General features: G+C 35.1%; 2 protein-coding genes across 2 annotated transcripts; one reads left to right on the top strand and one right to left on the bottom strand.

Moving 5' to 3' along the window:
- The first annotated feature begins 10,218 nt into the window (after positions 1–10,218).
- Positions 10,219–24,056, top strand: LOC134856890 (uncharacterized). The gene is made up of 3 exons (XM_063873185.1): positions 10,219–11,596; positions 22,964–23,259; positions 23,705–24,056. The coding sequence occupies exons 2-3, from the start codon at positions 23,003–23,005 to the stop codon at positions 23,928–23,930; spliced, it is 483 nt and encodes a 160-aa protein (XP_063729255.1). The 5' UTR covers positions 10,219–11,596; positions 22,964–23,002; the 3' UTR covers positions 23,931–24,056.
- On the bottom strand, positions 19,032–20,426 carry LOC134839192 (uncharacterized). The gene has a single exon (XM_063854665.1). The coding sequence runs from the start codon at positions 20,424–20,426 to the stop codon at positions 19,032–19,034; it is 1,395 nt and encodes a 464-aa protein (XP_063710735.1).
- Positions 24,057–24,086: the final 30 nt, after the last annotated feature.

The following is a 24,086-nucleotide window of genomic DNA, read 5'->3' as shown; positions in this document are numbered from 1 at the left end:
TAAGAAAAGGTTCGACATTTTGCTTCGTTTCTTTGCATTCTTTATAGTGAAATAACGGAACTGTCCTTTTTTTCAAGTCTTCGGTTGTATGGATATCATATGATCGCGCTGAGTCCATGAAAGGGACATCTTCTTTCAACTATCATAACGCAGAGTTATGCTAATTTTATATTTAAAGTAAACAGCACGCAATCAATAGACCGACTGAGCTGCATTTTTTCTTTACGTGTCAAGAAAATTGAAGAAAAAATGATGATTGTTTTTGTTCCGACTTTCGAAGAAAACGGAATATTTATGCTCGGTGTGTTTTTTTTTATTCAGTCAATTTTTGTCGATCGAATTGATAATTTTCAGCAAAAATTTTTATACACCATTGAAGATATCGACTTCCTGAGTTCAAATTTAAAAAGATATCTTACAACCGATTATTTTTTGTAGAGTTCAAAGGGTTTGAAAATTGCCAAATTGGCTTTTTTCTGGACTGAATTATGCGCGCTTTGAAGAGTTTATTCACTAAGAGCGTAACGCGAATTATTTATGCGTGGCGAAATATCCCGCAGAACAAAATCGTTCCAAATTGAAATTAGGCTAGCTAATTGGTCGTATGAATTTCGTACGACGACTCAAAATTTCTCACTTTGATATTGTCCAAAATTTATAGATTTTCAATGTTTTCTTTTCTCAAAAACTATTCGAAAAGTTTTTCGAATTAACTACTATGAATAAAAGAACAGTCAGAACATTCAGGTATTTGCCTTGTTGTTGTTGTTTGTTGCTTCAAAAAGAGAGGTCGTCCAATTCGTGTCTTCATTGCCGTTTATTTTCAGTACTCCTTAATCGAAGATGGTGGAGATTGATTGATTGTTTCGTCTCGTTCGTAAAACAGTAACTGTGGCTTTCCCGGGGTTCTCTAAGCACAGAAAGGCCCCCTGCTGATAGTACTGTGTGAACCTTGATCTAGAGGGGCAGTTTTTTTGGTACGGAGAACCAAACAAAACTCCCGTGCCCGGTTTCAGCTGGCAGTTTGTAAACTCAGCGAACTTCAAAAACTCAAATTTGAGACAGGTCCTGTCAGTTACCCATTGGCGTTGAAATTTTGCCCTTTAAGTATGTTTGATCAAATCGTTTTGGTTTTCGAGATATGGCGATTCTTATGTTTTTTTTTTAAAAAAAACGTTGTTTAAAAAATTAAATATAAAATGAAATAACCGAGCCTGAAATTCTCAACCCCATTGTGGGGTGCTGTCAGGGTACACTCATGAGTTTTAAGTCTGGCGACCAAGTATGATTGCTCAATTTTTTTTCGGTTTTTGAGATATGGCGTTTTATATTATTTTTTTCAAAAAAAAAGCTCATATGTAAAAAAAAAACCGAACTTGAAATTCTCAACCCCCTGTTGGTGTGCTGTCGGATTACACTCAGGGATTGCAATTTTTGTCTCCAATTGTGACTGCTCAATATTTTCTGGCTTCCGAGATATGGTTTTTTCTATGATTTTTCCATTTTTGTTTAAAAAAAACTTGAAAGTTCATTCGTCGCATTTTTGAGTTTTCGTTTCTAATTTCAACATAAGTTGCCCGCCCTGCCTTGTTGATATGATGTTATCCATCTTTTTAAGTTGTTTGGAAGAGACGTCTGTTCAGGCTGATGTTATCCATCTTTTTAAGTTGTTTGGAAGATACGTCTTTTCAGGATGATGCAGCAAAATACCGTGATTTAGTCGAAAGCTGCAGTAAGATCTAAAACAATTAGGATTGTTTTGTGTAGAGGACGATGTTGATTTAGTCCGTTTCTTATATCAGTGACTATGCAGTGTAAGGCAGTGTTTGTTGATATGTGTTTTCGAAATCCGTGCTGGTGATCTGCCAGTGGGATGTTGTTGAAGTTATCCAGCAGGATTTTTGAAATCAATTTCGCTAATATGGATGAGAGGGCTATGGGTCGGTAGCTTTTTGTTTCATCTTTGCTTTTGCCCGGTTTCATCAAAGGAAAGAGTCTACCGACTTTCCAGTTTTGGGGAATGATTGAGGAGTTGAGAGTGATTGATAATAGTTCTGTAAGTAACTTGATACTTTTGTAACCGAGATAGTGAAGATGAATGAAGCGATATTATCGGGCCCTAAAGCTTTGCTTTTGTTGCTCAGTTTAATTTTATTTGTGACGACTGACCTGTGGGACAATTATAGTGCACTCATGACGTATTTCTTTCAGTCTGCGGAGCGTGCTGCGTTTCTCTTTATTTGGAAAGGGCGAGTGAGGGCTGTATTGCTGATTTAAGAGATTGGCACACTTTTTTGAATCATAAACTGGTTTGTTATTGAAGTTTGCGTTGTTTCTGTGAGTTGTCAGCTGATTTGCCCGCTAAAGAGTTAACAGTTTTCCTTTAACTCCTCTGTGGGTGAGGGTATTGAAAGATTCAATCCATTTATCGCGTTTGTGTCTATTAACAGTGTCATCGTTTTTTTTGATCAACTGGGAAATATTAGTGTCACCAAGATTAATTGATTGAAGTTCGTCTCCAGTGTTAGAAAGCTCTGTAGCTTGTTTTGGAAAGTGTGGTTCCAATGCGGCCATGTGGAATGTGCCATTTGGCTGCCTTTGCGGAATGTACCTTCACCTTCAGGCACTGTTTTGGGTGACCTGCATTTGCCAAAAGCTAATTCAGTAGATTCGCGAAATCCTTTCCAGTCTGCTTTCCTGAAGTTAATGAAAGTTCTTTTTGTTGGTTCAACAAAGTCGATATCTCAAGTTAGTGTTTGTACGATTGCCTGATGATCAGAGCCAAGGCAAGACTCTGTGGTCCATCTAATATTCATTGCAAGGTTGGCACTTGCAAGACTTATTTCGGGTGAACTTTCACAATAGGAGGTTACTCTAGTAGGGACATTCTCATTTAAGACTACGTGGTCTGAGTCATCTATTTCTTTATCAAGTGCAGTTCCTCTTGCATCCTCCTCAAGCTTAGAGAATGTGAAAACCAGAGTGGTTTATGAGCGTTAAACTCACCGAGTATTAGAGAAACCTCAAAGTTGAGTAGTTGATTTATGGAAGCGGTGTATGAGTCGCAGCTTGTGGGATGTAAACATTATTCAGGTTTATGTGACTTTCTTACTATTTTACTTTAGTTTTGCAGTTTTCTATGTGTTAGTCTTCTGGGTTCATTGGTATTTTAAGTTATTGATGCATAACGTTGTTTTTAATGAGAAAAGCTAAACCTCCACCTTTTCCCGGATTACGGTTGTTAGTTAACATTGAGTAGCCTGGAGGTGCTTTACAGGTGGTTTTATCATAAAGTTTAGTTTCTTGAAGGGCTGGTACAGGTATTGTGTTGGTTTCCATAAGCTGAACGATGTTGTCAAGTTTTGGGCGTAGGCCATTTGCATTTAGTTGTAGGAGTTTGAAAGCTTTGCAGCCGTTTTCTTCGTTGCTTGGTTTCGAGGGGCTTGGTTTTTTGGGTTTTGGTTTGCTTGGTGTGGGGTAGTGGTTTTGATGTTGACAGTAAGAGCAGTTTTGACAGTAGTAATTGCCAGACCATTCCTCAGTGTTATGCAACGAGGTGCAAGAGAGGTGTACCGATCCGCCGAAGTGGCGCCAGACGCTTTTGTAAACTCTCGTTATTTTTTAAATCACTGATAGGGCAGATGTGCAGCGGTCCTGGGTTCGATTCTATGCCGGATCTTTGGAGAAGGATGTTATTGATTGATCCAGCTGAATGACAGGGAACATAGTCGCTGGTTTTCTCCGTTCTCAGAATAAAAACACCAAATGGGCAACGATGTTCCTGTTGCAGAAGATTTGTATGAGATTTGGGTCATGCCGTGAGGTATGACGTGGATACTGACGCGAAGAGGTACTCGTACTTCGGTATCATCGCGAAGAGGCATTCGTACTTCGGTATCCTTTGCCCTTATATAGGAGCAGTCTTGTTTTTTATATTGGCGATCATTGATTCGAGTGCAGCACTGTTTGAGTTACCGCACCGTTTGAGGCTCCAACTTAGTGTTTCAGAACCTAAAATTTTTCCATGCAGCACGTTAATAGTGTTAGTAACTACACGTTTTTCTTCTTTAAAGACAAAACAGCAAGCTGAAAATCGCCAATTTTGGTAGTCTTTTTCTCATTTTGAAACGTGTTGTTTTTATTCTGCTTTGCTTTTTTGGTGCTGCAATTTTTGGTGTTCCACATTCTTTGGATAATCTGGCGCATAATTGTATGCAAATGAAAATATTCAATTGTACACTCATTGCACATCTAGAGTTTCTATGTTTTGAGAGCCTGGAAATTCGAGTTCGTCCCAATATAAAAGAGAAAGTTTCAATTGATTATTTGATTGAATTTTATTTGACTGAATTATGCCATTCGCTCTGCTCTTTGCGTTGCATAATTATCTTTACTTAGGAAAGGAAGAAAAGGAACTCAGAAAGAGTTTCCAGAAGTACGAAACGTTCTTAGCGAGCGTCTGAGAGGAACTATTTTGTTACTTATTTCTCAGCGGGCAGTCTAATGCGGAGGTAGACAATCGAATTAGTCGAGATTTAGCAGTTATGACCAGTTTCTCGCATTTCTTTATTTGTTCTTACCTTCTCAAAATTTATGTGAAAGCATTGATCTGCCATTTTATCTATGGACGTCATTCTCTTGAATCAAGTCTTTTATTTGCCATGATTAGCTGCCCTAACATTGTGTTATGATTCAGTCTCGTTCATGTCTATCATGAATGTCGTTTCTTATCAGCCGAACATAAATGCTATGAATGTTGAAGTTTTTAAAATCGTTTTACCGACCGAACTTGCAGTCAACTAATTTATTTTAGAGAATTCATATATAATGTTTCAGCAAACATGAGCGAATCAGTTTTTACTTATCTAAGCTGTGCGTTTTTTTTGCTTTATTTTTTATCCCGTTTTTTAAGAGTCATGAACGTGAATACTCAGGAAAGTCTTAAATTGTGTTCACGCTAAAATTTGATTTTTCGTCGTTTGATTTAAGATTGCTTTATAAGTTCTCTTCATTACCTTTGTTGAAAGCAGGGGCGGATTTAGGGAGGGGGGCGCCCTCCCCCTCTCAGGGATTCGACCCAAAGGGTCCCCCTTTGTCCTTTTTTGAAATATCCATTTTTGGCGACGGACCCTAAAACTTGTTTAAAGGATCCTTCGGCGCAAATATACACTAATTTTGAGGGGTCAGTGCGCGCGGAAAAAACGCGATTTTTTTAACAAAATTTTTCAAAAGTGCCTAAAAACGCCTTTTTTTAAAAATCTACCCCCTTCCCTCGAGAAAATCCTAGATCCGCCCCTGTTTGAAAGTAAGGCAAACTACACTATCGAATGACAAAAAAGTGTAACGGTCACGAGAAACGTGATTGACTTCTAATTTCGAAAGTGGATTTAAATTTTCAGATTTCCCAGCGGAATAATAACTTTACCCATCGATTCAGTTTTTGCCAATTGAGTTGATTTATCAAACAAGTCTTTTTTTTTCTGTTTGCCTGAGTTCATGACTCGTTTCTGACTGTCTGTTGGCTATGTTCTAATTGTTATGTCTTTCAAAGACAACGGAATTTTTTATGCTTGAGGTGTTTTTTATTCAGTCATTTTTCAGCGATCGAAATAATAGTTTCTAACGAAAAATTTTTATGCCCCATTGAACATATTGACTTCCTGATATCAAAATTAAAATATAGTTTACCTTCGATAATTTTTCCACGTTTTGGGAGTTTGAAAATTGCCTATTTGGTCCTGCTCTGGAATAATTTGCGCAAACTTGAAGATTTATCCTTAATTCTGAAAGCGTAACGCGAAATATTTTATACGTGGCGAATAATCCAGCACAAAAAAAATCGCCCCAAATTGAATTGAGGCTAGCTAATCGGTCGAATTAATTTTGCACATTACTTGATCTTTGACATATATTGTCCAAAATTTAAGTTTTTCAATATTTTCTTGTCCTAAAAACTATTCGATATGGATTGAGGTGAAGCTTTGCCCTGATATACGATAAATCTTGTTCTTTTCCATGAGGAGCTTAATTTTGTGAATTTAGTTGAGTTCCCAGCGTTAAAATAACCTATTGATAAGAGTTTATCTAGTTAAAATGGCTTTATTACGCTGCACTGATAATTTACTTCAGTCTTTGATTACCCATGTGATTGGCAAGGGAATTGTTATCGGGTACTTCTTTTTCCTGTAAACAACTTTGCTAAAGAGTTGCGGAACTTGAAATTTCCCAAATGGAAGATGCGCCAATGTATGCTCTTCGTAATGCGGTAACCCGTAACAAAATAACTCGCGTTTTATTTGTCTTTTGTTGCGGGATAGCGTTTTTTTGAAGAATTGTTTTTTTTGTTTTGCGGCGCGCTGTTCACCATAAACTTAATGTATATTGGTCTACGTATTAAAAGTGGGGGGTGGTTAAATGGAATAAGTATAGGTAAATCGTGGAGGGTAGAATTTTACGCGAACTTAGAAGATTTTATCCATAATCCTGAAAGCGTATGCGAAATATTTTATACGTGGCGAATTATCCAGCACAAAAAATCACATCAAATTGAATTGAGGCTAGCTAATCGGTCGAATGAGTTTTGCACCTTACTTGATCTTTGATATTGTCCTAAGTTTTTGCTAAACAACTTTGCTAAAGAGTCGCGGAACTTGAAATTGCTCAAATATAAGATGCGCCAATGTATGCTCTTCTTAATGCGATAACCCGCAATAAAAAAGCTCGCGTTTTTTTGTTATGTTGCGGGATAGCTTTTTTTTTGAAGAATTGTGTTTTTGTTTTGCGGCACGCTGTTCACCATTAACTTAGTGTCTTTTGGTATACGTATTAAAAGTGGGGGTGGTTAGATGGAATAAGTATAGGTAAAGCGTGGAGGGTAGAATTTTTAAAAGTTCGAAAGTTTTCTCGACGTTGTGAAAAACAGTGCAATGACGCTTTCGCGCAGTTTTTAGAACATCTTGACCAAAAAATGCGTTTTCTAGTTCTAATCTTCGAGGATTATATGCTTAAGAGGGGATCAAAGGAGGTTCGTAAATACAGAAGGAAAAAAAAGCCAGCAAAGATTGAGAACAGAGTTGGAAATTTGTATGTTATTTTCGAAAATAACAAACTAACAGTTAAATATTGAAAAAAAAACATGTTATTTATGCTAAGTTGTTAAATAATTCAACACATTAAGAAGCATAAATTTTCTTGAAGAGAAATGCCAGTTTTCTAGCTTTCTCGGCGCCGAGTTGGGTTCTGAGCTTCCCATACCGTGAAAACATAACGTCGAAGATTTCAAAAAATAAACCAAAAATCTCGAATTGAAAAAGTTCAGCACACAAAAATTTTTATCATCCCCCTTCAAATCGGAATGATGTTCAATTTGAAAAACAGTTAAATGCGGAGTGTTTTTTAAAGAAATACCCTCATTTAGCTAAAGAAATAGCTAAAATCACTGTTAGTAATTATAAATAATATTGTATGTTAAATTGTATGTTAAATAACAATGTTCAATAAACTCCCAACTCTGATTGAGAAACTAAAAAATGATAAGTAATGGCAAAAAACCTCAGAGAGACGAAAACAGAAAACAAAATGAACGTTTTCTAAGTAACTTAAGGCAACAGCCTATTTTTCAGTTTTTTGAGAAGTGTTTGAGAAGTATTTGACTAATTTTGATAAATGTTCATAATCCATTATCATCGATTATTTACACAAACGAAGCGTAGTGTATTATTACGAAGATTTTCTTTTAACCTAAACCGCAAATATAAGTGCTCATTTGGTGCTCAGTTAGATTTCAATTTTTAATCATTTTTAAGCCTATTTAAGCATAGGCAATTTAATAGCACATATATTGTTGCTTCATTTTTGGCTAGTTTTAACTACTGTCTAAAAAGCAAACAGGTATTATAAAAATGTATGGGAATTGTTGTTTTTTTGCGACGCATTGGAAAATTTTCTCACTTTTCGCAGAAATTTCATCTTTTTTTAAATTATTTATACCGTTTTTCGAAAAAATGGTAACATCGAACAAAACAGCTGCTTTACTATGTGCCTGCATATTTCGCTGGTATCTTTTCATTTTAGCCAACGTCTACGGCCTTCGAAAGTTTCAGTTGAGGGTTTTTTGACTTTTTTGTTTCGAATTTTTTCATTTTCTCAAAGATTAAACGCACAATTTTTTTAAATAATTTTTTGCATATTTAGAAACATTCAAAAATGACCAAATAATCGATTATTGTCCAAGAATTTCAGTTGCAGAGTCTTGTTTATTCCTGTTTAATCATATTCTAATTGCTCTGTTCCACTGCTTTATGCATAAATTTTCCCACAAATTTTTCACATTACTCGTTTGAATAATATTAGTAATTACCCGCAAATTTCCCACAAATTTGTACATTACTCAATTAGTTTATCATAATAATATGATTTATTAATATTATTACTGGCTCGTCGCTTATTTGTTACGCTACAACTGCGACAAATAAAAGTTTCCAAACCAACTAACTATTGTAAGTGTTTTTGAACATTGGTGTGCATAAGGCAGGGGAACAGAGCCAATCAAATTTCGATGAACAGAAATTAAAAAAGTTCCGCATTGGAGATCCATGGATAAAAATTGATTTGATTGTCGTTTCATAGTTATTGTCTGAAAATGAGAATTGTTGTTCAAATACTGTTTTTCAAAGAGATAAAATCCATTCTAGATTGTATAGGTCTTGAATAAATTTGGTTCATCAAATTTTAACAAACTACAATTCTAGGCTGATAATATCAAATTTTGGCTCTTTCTAACTCCCTTTCCCCAACGTTTCAAGTTTTCAGTTTTACAGTTGTTTTAAGTTTTAATATGGCTGACTGCGTGATTGTACGACATTAGGTATGAAGATCATGTTTATTCACAGTAGTTAGTTTGTTCACCATGCAAATTTTCTTTTTATTAAGACAACGTTAAGTTAATTTTTCAAATTGAAATTTAAATGTGGGAGGAGTGGAAAAGATCCCACTTTTCAAGCGTTACAGGCACTTTTCTTTCCTCCCCACCCACCTGCAAGTTTTTACAGTTAATTTTTTGTTGACATTGTCCGATTGTTACGAAAATTGACATGCAGACTAATTATCCCATGACAAATATATTTGGTCATCATAACCAACCATATAAAACCGCTCAAAATTTTGATGGTTTAGTTAGACTCATTGCTCAGAATCTAGAACGTTAGTATAGTGGTGAGCGCGAGTCTTCGGTAAATACGAATAGCAAGGGATAGATCCCTCAAGAGTAACTTCTGAAAATTGATCCGAATAAAAAGAATTACACCCGTGCACATTTGTTCCTTACTTTCTTTGAAAATCGGAACAATAATCGTTTTTCTAAAATAAGTAGTTTTTAACTAAATTCAAAACTTGAACCTTATGTTCGCAAAACGAACGTTTTTTTTTCTTTAATTTCACAGAGAAAACAGTTTTTGTTTGTTTTAGTTTTCTTTTGTATCTAAAGTTTTTCCCATATTTCCTTATACTTTGTTTTTATTTTTCTTATAAACTGATAGCATAATCGATTATTATCCAAGAATCTTCGGTAGGGAATCTTGTTCTTTTCTTTTAATTCATATTTGATTTGCTCTGTTCAACTGCTTCATTCATAAAATTAAAATTTCTCATAAATTTTTTTTATTCATTTAGTTATTGTTTGCCTCACTTGTAACTGAGTGTTTCTCATGCTGGCTCGCGTCACGAAGGACCGCGATTAAAACCAAGCTCGGATACCATTTTGCTTGAAACAGGTCAGAAGCATAACTGCACCTATCCTAATGTATCATCTTAGTTCTTACGGGTTTCGGTGAAGCGTAAAGAAAAACTACACTCAGGAAAAAGTTTGTATCGCACTCAGGTTTTTTCTGACTTTCATCATTTTTGAAATAAAAGTTTTGCCAATTTTGGTTTTCAGTGGTATGTAGTTTCTGCATTTTGGTTTATTTGAAATATCAAAAAATGACAAAAATTGATTTTTTTTAACAACAAAAAACTTAAACCAGTGGACGGCAATTAAACAATTGCAAAGGTTAATAAGAAAATATAGGACTTTGCCCTGATACGGACTGTCGTTTCAATCAATATTTTGCAATGAGATGAAGAATATTTTTAGGACTCTTAATCTTTTAATCCTCTTCTCCAATCTTTGACGTGTTGCCTGCTTTTAATTTAAAATTTGCTGATTGCGAGGTTGGAGAAAAGAAAGTTGGAACATCTGTCTTCTTTGTCTATAGACTTCAAATTTTGACTGATTTTCCCTGCCTCTTCCGTTGTTACACTCAATGCAGTGGCCTGTCTCTGTAATACTCTATGTAGGTTTGCTTTGAAAGTGACGAAAATGCCCCTGGGAAATAAAATTGAGGTCCTGCATTGAACCAAGTAATTTGTGAAAAGCCTTTTTCCCATGAATATTAGAGAAATAGTTCAGACTCATTTAACACTCGAAAGCTTTTTTCAAACACATCCTGTTTGTTGGTATCAACTATTACTCTATCAACATTCCAGAAAATCAAAAAGAATCAAGAAATTTCCCGATTCCCATTTTGACTTTAATAAACAGTTCATCGTATCAGACTGCTTGATTTTTCATTTATCAATTAGATTGTTTTAATAAAACGTCGTTTTTAAAAATTGTTATTCAGATCATTATTTACAGTCTGTAAACCATCGGGACTTAAGTGGCGTTTGATTTCCATCAATAATTCACTGCATAACAGCAAACTTCTACATTTGAGTCCCCGTTAAAGATAATTAATTGCGAATGCTGGATGACCTCTTCGGCCACTGCTTATCAAAGTGAGAGTAAACCTGACACTTCAACCCTAATAACTTGTGCGCGTCAGTCATGCTGTATTCTTAATCCACCCCACCTCCCCTCTCCTGAGTTTTATCTCTCTCCCCTCCCAGTTAAATTCACACTTACTAGTACCCACGGCCTATTATACATGTAGTCTAGCACATCTAACGGCCAGCTTCAATCTACAAATTAAGCACCAGACAATGGTACAATTTCCCGTACAATTTCCCGTTTACGTTTTTTTTGTGCTTATCCGTGATTTAATTCAGGTGCAAAAATTACCACCTACCTGCCTCTCTTTTGTTCATTCGTAAACCAATCTGACCTTTTCATATCACGTAATAATCAGTTTGTTCATGATTACTACTAGACATTTATGCCACCAACCTGTCCTAAATAATGTTAAAAATGTCTACTTGATGAAATATATCTGTTTTTTCATCTCTATAATCTGACGAAGGAAATGAAAAATCATAAAAATTGGGAGCCTCAAAATTAGCTGCATCCTTGTTTTAAATTACTTGGGAAATAAATCGGGGCCTAAAATTTGACACTGAGGCTGATCCTCTTTTTTCTTTCCTACAAACAGAGCTGAATCTCATATGCGGCCTAACCTCAGTAACTTTTTCATTCTAAATTGTGACCAACATTTTGTTTCCCTTTAACATCCTTAACGCTCGGTTGATATTTTGCCTTTGGTCTTTTGTCATCAGCTGCACGGACACAGAATTGTGTTGCCAATTTTGGATTTCTGCATTTCGCTGCCATTTGTTTTCACAGGTAAGCAAAATTTACAGGAAATATTACCAACTCATCCTTTAAACTAAATTTGGCAATGGCAAAAGTTTTAATGAGCAAGATATCTGAATTAACTTTACTTATAATCAGATTTTTTATCGGCATATTGCACCAGGTACTCATTTTAATGTTTTCAAATAAGCTCACGATAGGTAATTAACTTTCAGATATTTAATCCACTTCAAATTGATAGATTTTAAAAAGGTGGTCAGGCTATATGTATGTGCTACTAACATAATCAAACCACATATTGTTCTTTAAGGCATTCAAAAATTGTTCATTCTTCGCGGTTTTTCGAGAAAAACATTTATTTTAATAGGTTTTCTTCTTAGTGCCGTGTCTTATTGTAGACAGGCGTTTCACTTGAGCTTCCGACTGCATATCGACTAATTCCGATAGTTTCGGCGTTCCATCTAAATAGCTTTTTCTTTGTCGGTCGGTCTTTACTTCTCTTGACATTGATCTAACCGGAAACCAAACGGAATTAGCTTCCTACCAAGGTGTCCATCCAAATAGTTTCTTCCTTATCGGCTGACTTTTCTTCTTTTGCCGTTGATATAGCCCTAAATAAAACATGATTTTATTTCCTGTTAAGGTTTCTGTCCAAACAGCTTCAATTTTATTTTGGCTTTTACTTTTCTTGTCGTTGATATAACCGGAAACCAAACGGAAGTAGCTTTCTGTCGAGATGTATATCCAAATAGTTTCTTCCTTATTGTCTGAATTTTCTTCTTTTGCCGTTGATATAGCCGGAAACAAGGCAGTATTTTGTTTCCTGTGGAGGTTTCCATCCTAGCAGCTTCTTTTTTCGGCTTTTACTTTTCTTGTCGTTGATATAACCCGAAACAAAACTGAATTAGCTTCTGGTCAAGCTGTCCATCCAAATAGTTTCTTCCTTATCGGCTGACTTTTCTTCTTTTGCCGTTGATATAGCCGGAAAACAAAACAGGATTTTATTTCCTGCTAAGGTTTCCATCAAAACGGCTTTTTTCTTTCGGCTTTTACTAGTCGTTGATATAACCGGAAACCAAACGGAATTAACTTCCTGTCAAAATGTTTATCCAAATGGTTTCTTTCTTATGGCTGAATTTTCTTCTTTTGCCATTGATATAGCCGGAAACAAAAAAGGGTTTTGTTTTCGGTTAAGGTTTCCATCCAAGCAGCTTTTTTCCTTTCGGTTTTTACTTTTCTTGTCGTTAATATAACCGGAAACCAAACGGAATTAACTTCCTGTCAAGATGTTTATCCAAATGGTTTCTTTCTTATGGCTGAGTTTTCTTCTTTTGCCGTTGATATAGCCGGAAGTAAAAAAATGGTTTTGTTTTCTGTTAAGGTTTCCATCCAAACAGCTTTTTTTGTTTCGGCTTTTAATTTTCTTGTCTTTGATATTACCGGAAACCAAGCAAAATTAGCTTCTTGACAAGGTGTCCATTCAAATTGTTTCTTCCTTATCGGCCTGACTCCTCTTCTCTTGCCGTTCATATAGACGTCCATCCAAATAGCTTTTTTTCTTGCGGCTTTAATTTTTTTGCCATTGATATAACCAAAAACAAACCGGATTTAGCTTTTTGTTAAGGTTTCTATCCAAATAACATCCTCCTTGACGCCTGCCTTTACTTCTCTTGCCGTTGATTTAACCGGAAACAAACCGGAACTACCTTCCGGAACTACCTTCTTTCTCGGTGAGCATTTACTTCGTTTGCCGTATATATAGATGGAATTAAACCGGAATAACCTTCCTGTTATAGTGTTGATTCAATTAGCCTCTTCTTGCCGTTGATATAACCGGAAACCAACCGGAATTAGTTTCCGGTTAAGATGTTCATTCAAAAAGCTTTTTCCTTGACGGCCTGTCTTTCTCATGACGTTAATGTGACCTGAAACCAACAGAAATTGTCTTCCTGTTAAATTTTTTATCCAAAAAACGCCTTTTTTCAGCGTGTCTGTACTTCTCTTTTTTTTGGAGCTAAAAACACTTCCTGGTAATGTTTTTCAGCTGTTTTATTTTGCAGCGTTCGCGTTTTCCAAATTCAATACGAACTCTTTAGCTAAGTGGCCTGTAAACGAGATTCGTTCCATCTTCTTGAAGCACCACATTTCACTGCTCTATCGATTTTTTGCTTCGGCATAGAGCGCCCAAGTTTTATTTGCTCAGTGGAAGACTGGCCACACATAACAATACATTTTGTTTTTCAACAAATATTTTCTATCGTCCGTTTTTTTTTCACATGCAAAAGCAAGTGATTTGTAATCGGCAATTTGTCTTTTCCCGTAATAAATCTAAGTAATTGACTTCCTCAGCAATTTTCTTATCCTTCACGTGCCTCGGTAGCTTAGGGTTTTGGATTTTTTTCTGGGAAAACTTGAATAGTTGGTCTATTCTTTTGCAACCTTTTTTGTCGGCTTACCTTCTAAATCATGGATTATGCTTAAAAAATGCACCAAATTTTCACCGTGGATTTTTTCTGGGAAAACTTGATTAGTTGAACTTGTGCTGTGCATTCTTTTTATTTGTTGGCTTACTTCCAAAGCATGGTCTTTAATAAAATGTCCATCAAATTTCCACTGTTTATACCTGTGAGCTGAACTGAGCTCAGATCTACTTAACAATCTTCCTATAATATCTACTATAGAACTGCCACCCCTATAAATAAGTAGGGTAACCAGTTGTTGTACAAGTAGAACTGAATGTTCCGATTATAATGGCTCAATTAATTAAATTTAACACATCTATAAATCTTTCAAACCAAAAAAAAAAGTGTTTCTTTATTAAAATTGTTTTCAATTTTAATCACCTGTGAGGGCAAGTGTACTTGTCTTATTTTCCTGATATTTTGCGCTCAATTAGATTAAGTGAAAAAACGAGAGTTAATTATTGCTAAAATAGAGTAAAATGCAATAGACATGAACTGAGAGTCATCAAGTTGCGATGAGTGTCACACATATTGTAAATCTGGTCTGAAATTAAAAAAAAAACAGACCTATTTTTTTTTAACACAGACAACTTTTTTTGTTTTGATGTGTTGTTTTGAATCCAAATCACGACCAATAAAATATAAGACTTTAATACGATACCATATTTGAACCTTTACGTTCTTTGTTTGCGGTAGTCAAACTGCTTTGGAAAAGATGAAACCTACGCTATACTTCGGAAACTTCTGTAGTCAGAACATTATATGCATCCTTCCCACTTAATGAAGTGACCGGAACAATAATCGACGCTCGTCCCTAAAACAAGATTTAATTATTTTAAAAGTCGTGTTTTTTTACTTAGAAGTTCATGCTCTGGGTCTGGATGTTACAACTAGATTTTGGAATGATCGAGCAGGGCTTTTTAAAAACTGCCATATAAAACAAATTAAACTACGATTAAGCCAGTTTTTTCCCACCTTCTGGTGCTATCAGGTTTTTAACCTTTAGCATTACTCCGCAAAATGATATCAATGAATACCTGCCTTTTGACTGACGGAGATTTTGACCGTAGAAACTACTTTTCATTTCAGAGTAATGCGATCGTAAAAATTGATTTGAAAAATTAAAAAAAGAAGTCACTTGGTATTAGGAGTTGTTGAGAGTTAAGTAAAACTTTTTTTCTTAAGATATACTCGGATGAACTCTTGATTGGATAAGTTATTTTTCTAATATTTCCTAATAATTTTTATTTGATTGAGTTAGGCAAAATAAGTACAAAAATTAGAATTAATTATTGCTAAAAGGGCATGAAATATGCAATAGAATTAAATTGAGAGTCATCAAGTTGCAATGAGTGCCAGGAATGTTCAAATAAGATTAAACCAGCTTCTCACCAATTTCTTGTGCTATCAAGTACCTTTGCAAACACTCCGCAAAATGATATCAATGATTACCTGCAAATTGATTAGCGAAGATTTTTAGACTCACAGTTTAATAATGACTGTATAGACCGTATAAAGAATCAGCTTGTAATTTTAGGGCAACGCGGTCGTACATTTGTTGCAATTTAGGATTTTTTCGGAATGTAATGAAATAAAAATGTTTTTGCTGGCTAACTAAAGTAAATGGCGTAAAATAGCTTCAAAAGGAAACCAGGGACGAATCTAGAATTTTCTCGAATGGTGGTTTTTCGAAAATTTTGCGGGCTATTTTGTGTTTTTATTTCGACTTAAATTTTTGAAAAGTTGATCGTAATAGGCCTATATTGGCGTCAACTGCTCTTTTGGAAATTTTATTTTGGGTCAGTCACCCGAAAATGGATTGAATCAAATGTTGCAGGTAGCTCAGAATATTCTGACCACATTCATAAAAAAAAATCAAAAAAGGTTATCTTCTTCTTGAAATTACTGTGGTATTTTGTGCGTGGTGCGATATAGGAAAAATACTAACGCGTTAAGTTCAAAAATGAGGCATAATCGACAAGTTGTCTTTAAAATAAGAAACAAACGAAAAAATGAAAAGTTTTGTAAACAGAATATCTAAAATTTTTTCAATTGTTTCTTGCGCAGAATGTTTGTTTATTTTTTGAAACCTGTTACTGCCAAATAAGCGCTAACTGAAGCTTCCTAAAACTTACTTTTGCTTGGTAAAATCACGTTTCTTTTGCTTAACTGACCAATTCTCATAAAACGATGTTACTCAATCGAAGTTAGACTAAAACGAAAAAAGTTCAAACCGTTTTTTCTCGACACTGCACGCACCCAACAAAAACTTCTAATCTGGAAAGAAATTCTATATAGAAAATCTAACAATTTTCTGTGTTTTCTGTACAGAAACTATTTAATTCTCATCTAACATTAGAAATTTACTTTTTTAAGTAAGAATAAACGGAAATCAGTTCACTGCTCAACCGCAGCGAGATAAAGATGCTCCGAGTATACACAAAATAACTTTTAACAAGTTTATCTGACAACGTATTAAATTTGTGAAATAATTCTGTCCTTCAAATTTGAACTAAATTGAACTCATTCTTTGAAATTTCGCGTTTGCCTTTTCGTCGGCGTTTTATATGTGTTTTATTCACAAAAAGTGCATGACAAATTGTTGTTGAATGACGAAATTTTTTCAATTAGATTCTTGAAATAAGGAAAAAATGAAATTCTCCAAAAAAGCGCAATCATTTTGCAGTGCTTTTTTGTCAGTTCAAATGCAGTTTTGAAAAACCAATTGCAGTTTTAACGCCATTTCACTGTCTCAAGGTCAAAATTATTTCAAAAATTTAAGACGTCCGATAAATTTGTTAAAAACTACAGTGCTGATTTAAGTTATCCGGACAAAATGAACAAAACTTGAATTTTCAAACGCGTTTTTCTCAAATTGGGTTAAGATAAGACAACAAGTGAACAGAACAAAATTTGCTTAAAATTTCACCAGAATTAATATGGTCTCCGAAATTCTCAACCAAAATTTTACCCCAAAAATGGGTCATTTTGGCTTTTTCAATTAATCATGAATTACGCTGAAGCTACTTTGTCAATTGGTAAGGAAATGATATCACAACAAAGCCTCTTACGTAGCCCAACAAAGTTTAAGAAGGGTTAAATCTCCAAAAGTTAGTATAAGAGAAAAAACGTTCAATTCATAGTCAATAGATGTGATTTTCACTATATAAAACCCAGAATCTCTGTTTAAAAATAAATCTTACACATTTTGTGCAAATTTTTGGAGATTTAACCATTCCTAAACTTTGTTGGGCTGCGTAAGAGGCTTCTTATGATATAATTTTCTCATCAGTTAATAGAGTAGTTTCAGCGTAATTCTTGATTAAATAAAAAAAAAGCCAAAATGACCCATTTTGGGGTAAAATTTTGGTTGAGAATTTCGGATAAAAAACTTCACCATTTTAATTCTGATGAAATTCTAAGCAATTTTTGTACTGCTCACTTTTTGTCTAATTTTAACCCAATTTGAGAAAAACGTGTTTGAAAATTCAAGTTTTGTTCGTTTTGTCCGGATAATTTAAATTAGCACTGTATACCCGAAGCAACGCAATGCAAGTTAACACTTGTTATAATTAGTAGCAAAAAGTTCGGACAAACAGAATTAATTAAAATGAGCAATCAGTGCTTTTCGAAGCTTCTTTGCATGCAAAATCTGAAGCCGACCAACCTTGAATTTTTTGTGAGACCAAATTCAAAATGCAAGATCGTAGATTATCCGATGATTATGCTAGCCTATTTTTTAAATACCGAAATCCAGATTTTACTATAAAACATTTCGACGCTTCGGATGCAATTGCCCGCCGTGGTTATAGGTTTTGAGCGAAACTCGGATCTACTTAACGACCCCCCCCCCCCCAAAGTTCGATGCAAGTAATCTGATTAACAATCTACTCCCCTTTCTTAAAAGGGGGATTGTTAAGTAGATCTCGTAACTCTGCTCTATGAACTTTCGGCGTTATGTTTATTTCAGTTTTAATTTCCTTTGATGTCTAGACAGTTGCTCTTTTTAATTAATTCTGTCTGTCCGAACTTTTTGCAACTCTCTATATAACAAGCGTTACTTCGTATTAGATAGCGATAACTGTTTGTATGTATCAGATCATATTGCATTGAGGCTAACGAATGCGGCTAGCAATTGGTATGTTGAGGGTTGGAATCATACCAGATTTTTTTTCTAGCCAGAAATAGCCTAGATTTAGTTTATTTCCGATCAGAAAAAAGATGAGAAACAAAAAGTCTTAAGAAAATCCCTGATTTATTTAAACATTTTAAAACGAATTTCTGGCCAAATATGTAGATTAGAATTTAAGTATTTCTCGTCAGAATTAAAGAATTTGTTCAGTACGGGTAAGACACAAGAGTTGAACTCCCTTTTCAGTTTTGAAATCAGAGGCAATTAGGTGTAACAGTTTTTAAGTTAAAAGCGGTCATCTGAAAACTTCCAGTTAGCTATCTCTGTCCGTTTGAACCAGTAGCAACTCACTATGAGAAATTTTTGCGAACCCGTAATTGAAAAAACCTGTATGCAGGATTGTAACATATGTTCTTATAGCTGTGAATTTGTATGGTGTACTGAAAAGTGGTCAGCTTATCAGAAAAGAGACAACGATAAAAGTTTACAGAAATTGAATTAGTATACTGGTTAGATCACAAGACAATATTAAAAAATCTAGGCTGCTTACAAATGAAGATTAATTATTTCCTCCTGCGGACGGATGGAACAATTCTGACTTAATTGAATTCAATTGGATCATGCCAAATGTTGCAACGACTTGTAGAGCACTCTATATGCTTTTACACATATATACCGGCTATCTTCAATAATGAATAGATTAAATGAAATCTCAGAGTATAGTTTTAAAAAAATTACTGAAACGTTCTATCGGTTCATTACTGAATGTTTTTTTTTACAATGAATCAAAATTTACTTATGTTATTTTCATTAATTACAAAACTGTACATTGAATCTTGGGCATTCTATTGTTTTTTTGTGGCCAATGGTTTCAGTCTCCGATCACTTCTTTCACGCAGTCCAGAAGCTGCTTCACTCTACGTGGATTAGAGAAGTTCTTTAGAGCTAAGTTGGCACAATGCTCGCTTTTAGTCTTCTTCCAATTTTCGCTCAACGCTTTCGTAACATTATCATTGATATCTCTCGCCATTTGGTTTTGATCTTCGTTTTCTTTAATTAAAATCCCAACATTTTCAGCTGTGAAGCTGGAACAAGCCCAAGTATCAATACCAACTACAGGGGTACCGCACGCCAGCGCTTCTACGAGAACCATGGGAAATGCCTCCATTTTGCTCGGAAGCACAACAATATCCGCCAGGTTGAACAGCTTCGTTAGTTCGCTCTGCATTAAAGCACCAATGAAATAAGTATTTTTAAGTCTTAGATCATAGTAAGCCATATCTACGTATGTTTTAATGTTTTCTTTGGAAGCACTACCAGCGATTAAAGTTAAAATAGACTTTTTGTCAGCTTCCCAATTTTTCGAAGCTGTCAGTAGAAGTTCTAAGCGTTTTACTTTGTCCAATTTTGAACAGAACACGACTATATGTTCAAAAGAGTGCAGATCAGGCAGCGGTTTGTTATTTCCTATATTAAGGGGCAACACTGATTCGTCAATTTCCTCATACAAAACCTGCTTCCATTTCAAACTCCATTCGTTCCGGTTTTCTGGGACCGCCAATTTTCTGAAAATCGTCTGTTGGTAGCCCAGTGTTGCTAATTTAACTCGCGTCTGGGGGAAATTTGGAAAGAGATTGCAGAACCTGCTTCTTTGAAGTTCTGTTAGAGTAAAAACTCCCTGGATTTCGGTTTCGTCTTCGAACAAACAGACCGCTTTTCGAACCCAAGGATAAAATCGAAGCGGGAATTCGGGGTGGTTGTCTAACTCGTTCAAATACATCATCATTCCTGTTCCGTGTGAAAAAGCAAAAACTGGGATTTTTTTCATGCCATCCCAAACTCTTTGTTGGTTGACTGCAGCTAGAACCGCTGGGTTGTTGAACACGTGATGGGCCATCAAAAAGTCGAGAGTTTTCCCGTGTTTCTGCTCTATATAGTTAATGAAGTCCAAGCATTTAGTGACCAAGAGTTCCATGTACTTCGAAAATTGGTCTGTACTCAAAGAGTGAAATCTGAGGGAGCTTTGAGGGTGCACACCTTCACAAATTGGCACTTCGTGATCTGTTTCAATCACTCGGTAATCGTCTCGGTCTTCGGGAGTTTTAAGAACGTTCGATGGCCACAAAGAATAGCAGTGGACCCCTGGCATATCGTTGAGGGCTTTGTGCTGCAATTCGTGAACCATGGCTGACCCGGTGCTGAAGTAAGACTCCTGCTGCCAATTATGACTGCCGAGAACGAATATTAAGCAGTCAGTTGCTGCCATAGTATGCGATAATGCGAAGACTTTTGTTTCTTTTAGTTTTTTCTGAGCTTGTTCTGACTAAGCAGATTCAACTTCTAGTTGAACGAATAGAGATGAGCTGCATGTAATAAATATATAGTAAATGTACGATAGTTTTAAATGAAGTGTCGTTTGCCTCGTGTCAATTAATCATTTTCATGATTCTTTAAAACTAAGCTCGTTTTGTAACTGCAGCTTTGGAGTAAAAGACTGAAGCATGTGTGACTGAAGTATGCCAAAAACTTGAAGCATGACTATGCCTATCTGCGCTTTAGTTCCATGGCTCTTGTCATGATATGCACTTGTGTATCTGAAATTTTTTTCTATAGATGGCCTCCATTTTTCTCTCTGCATTTTAACGCATTCACAAATGAAAAAGCTTTTATTTGTATAAACCGACCACCAATGTTCCAACAAACTTCTGGAAAAAATCTATTCAAAAATCTTGGCCCGTCGCTAAAAATCTTGCAAATGAGATCTTGTGGTTGTGAAAATCTAATCTAGCGGATAGGAGAAAAGAGATTTCATGAAATTTAAAATTTATCAGTTTTCATTAGTTGTTTGCCCAATCCTCAGCGAAAAATTTAGATTGGTTTCCGATGGATTTGTTATGGCAGTCTCTTTTTCTCGAAACTAGTGGTATAGGTTTGGTTTTGGGAAGTTGTAGTATAGTCCCATTAATATTTTCAATGGATTTCAACGAAACTGCAGCTTTAGATGACATTTTTTATTTGAGAGCAATGGTTTTGAAATAAGGATCACATTGAGATAAACTACGGTAAAATTGTTGCGAGAGGATTGTATCAAACTTTAACAGCTGTTTTTGACACTTTTGTGTCGAACTGGAGTTAAGTGTAATGGCATTAACTACCTTCGCGGAGATGGTGCAAAAAATCTTTTGATCTTTTTTTCAAAATGTTAAAAGGCAAGTTTGTTGAATTTGTTCATCATGCCAAGTTTCATCGAAATGTGGAAATGATAACCCATTTGTGTCTAGGTTGATGTAAGAGATTATATAATTTTTTGTATTTATAGAGTTATTTGGAATTATGAGAAAAATTTTCTTTGTATGTTATTTGTATGCGAGAAGTTTCCGTCAGTCTGGGGTAGAATATGAGGACGAAAGTCCATTGTCTTTTGTAGCAGAAAAGTTCCACTACAAAAATTCCAGATTTTTTAAAATTACAATTGAAAATATTTTCAGTGTGCTCCTCTTACGTTCAAGTAATTGCATGGCAAGAAGTTTTGCTATTTTTTTGATATGTTTACGCTTGCGACTTGCAAGCGTTATTTTATGGGAAAGCAGAACTTTTTCAGCTAAGGAGATGTGAACAAACTCATTTCTATGATTTTATATAGTAGTTTTACGACAAATTTGAATTCATTAGCTTCTCCTGCTCGCTTTGTCTAGAGATAACGACCCCATTTGGGACTGCAAAGATCCTAGATTAGAATCCATCCGGGGCCTTTTTTAAACTGAAAACTGAACCCCTTTCAAAAAATGTTAGCCTAATTGTCTATTTGTTTTGTCATCTCAGTTGCCACATCACTGTTTTTTGTGATGTAAATAGTTTAAGTCATTATCATATCCATTTAACGATCTAGTTTCGCGCGCGTCGTTTGAATTAAAAATATTTATTATTTAATGGTATCAACTTTTTTTTGGTAAACGTCGTCCACCCGTTTTTTGGCCTCGTTGCCGCTCGATAAATGATTTTAATTCTGATTGAACACTGGCAGTTGTTTTGCAGAACGTGTTTCCTTCAAATCGAACATCGATTGAAACAAACAATTCGAATTTTTGTAGCTTTTTGATTTTTGAACTTTTTGTAGTAATTTTTTTTGTGTGCTAGCTTGCTGTGTTGAATTTGTTTTTTCATTTTTTGTTTTTATTTCTTGGAAGCTTTTTGATTTTTTTTCTGTCATTGAGTTTTTCTTATATCTTTTTATTGGAAAGAAAGCAACAAATAGCACCGTCTCTTAGAGCAAATGATATTTTGATTCTTTCTGATGACAAAAATTTGTAAAGTTAAGCATGTGCGGTTATTCGTGTAAAAAGTGTTCCAATTTTCTTTTTTCTAAAATGTTTCTTTCGCCTTTTTGAGTTTGTCAAAAGAACATTTATGAATCATTAGGGTTGTAGAATGACTAAATTGTACCGATTTTCTTAATAACAATTTTTGTGAAAAAGGTGAAACGAGTCGTTGATTTTTACAGTAAAAATTTTTGCGCTGCCACTAATTTTTTCTGGCACATATTTTTTCATCCCAAGTGATGTGAAGCTCTGTTTCACCTTTGTGTAAACAAATATTTTGAAATGATTATTTTCAACAAATGCAACAAAAAATTTTTTCGTTTTTTTTTCGAGATAGCAAATTACTCTTCTGCCAAAAATTAAAATATTGAAAAACACGATAACAGGAAGAAGTGTCTTTTTTGAATATAATCCTGTTTTGGGTAGTACTGGGTGATTTTACCTTGTTATCAATTAACAACTTTGGGCAGATCTGTTTGTTCAGTGTGTTCAAATTCGACCTGTGCACTAATGTTCCCATGGAATGTGCAGTCTGCCGGAGAAAAAACACGGCTCTAGACATCTTCATCAACAACAACAGGAAGAACCTCAGATTAGATCATCCAGTTGTGGGACTAGCAGCAGCAGAGTACAACTACCATATAGTAGTAGTGGTAGCAGCAAAGAGGGGTCCAAGGTGGTGTTGCGGGAACCCAGTGCAGTGGACAGGTGTATCTACGCCAACTACGTAAAAATAGGCAGACAGGGATACTGCATAGTCTCGCCCACTCGACAGAAACAGTTAGGAAATAACTTTTTATATACAACGCATTACAACTTTCTTCTTAACTGTAAATAAAAGTTATAGGAATGTTGAGATGAGAGCAGAGTTGTTGAGGTATTTTTGAGACAATTATTTCGGCGTGGGGGATAGAGGTGATGAATTTTTCAAAATTTTTCAACAGGTGATGAATTTTTCAAAATTTTTCAACAGGTGATGAATTTTTCAAAATTTTTCAACAGGTGATGAATTTTTCAAAATTTTTCAACAGGTGATGAATTTTTCAAAATTTTTCAACAGGTGATGAATTTTTCAAAATTTTTCAACAGGTGATGAATTTTTCAAAATTTTTCAACAGGTGATGAATTTTTCAAAATTTTTCAACAGGTGATGAATTTTTCAAAAAGAATTTGCATCACAAATTCTTTTTCAAAATCTATAAATTTTGTTCATTCTTTTGTTTAGATACAGAGAGTACGTCACCATGGAGCACATAATAGTTGCTAAAAACAAATCAGAAGACAACTGTGCAGATTCTAGTAGCGCGAAGTTTTCGGAAAAAGAAAGTAGTACCATGAATGGATTTTCTGAGAAGCCATCAGCCGCAACTGGAGAACAGCAGCCTATTTGGGTGAAAAGAGACCCAAACAGCTCAATGGTCAATTCAAAGTCTTTCTCTACTGACGTTTGAGTCGGACGCGTTGCAACTTATATCATTTCATATGCCAATCATTGCAATTTACATTAAAATGTCCTCAAATGTTAGCATCAATAATGAATGGGAATTAATTATAAATAAGAATTACCGACACCGTGTAATCGCAATTGTCTTTCTCAGAGGCGAAGC

This window comes from Symsagittifera roscoffensis, chromosome 1 (assembly GCF_963678635.1).
Source record: "Symsagittifera roscoffensis chromosome 1, txSymRosc1.1, whole genome shotgun sequence".
Taxonomy (NCBI): domain Eukaryota; kingdom Metazoa; phylum Xenacoelomorpha; order Acoela; family Convolutidae; genus Symsagittifera; species Symsagittifera roscoffensis.
The sequence above is the reverse complement of the archived record's forward strand: the minus strand, read 5'-3'. Positions and strand labels throughout refer to the sequence as shown.

What these genes read in the sequence shown, in the direction of transcription:
- LOC134839192 (XM_063854665.1), bottom strand. Translation starts at nt 20,426, where the DNA reads ATGGCAGCAACTGACTGCTTAATATTCGTTCTCGGCAGTCATAATTGG.
- LOC134856890 (XM_063873185.1), top strand. Translation starts at nt 23,003, where the DNA reads ATGTGCAGTCTGCCGGAGAAAAAACACGGCTCTAGACATCTTCATCAA. An exon ending in TCGCCCACTCGACAGAAACA is followed by an intron (nt 23,260 to 23,704) that starts GTTAGGAAATAA and finishes TCTTTTGTTTAG; the next exon opens with ATACAGAGAGTACGTCACCA.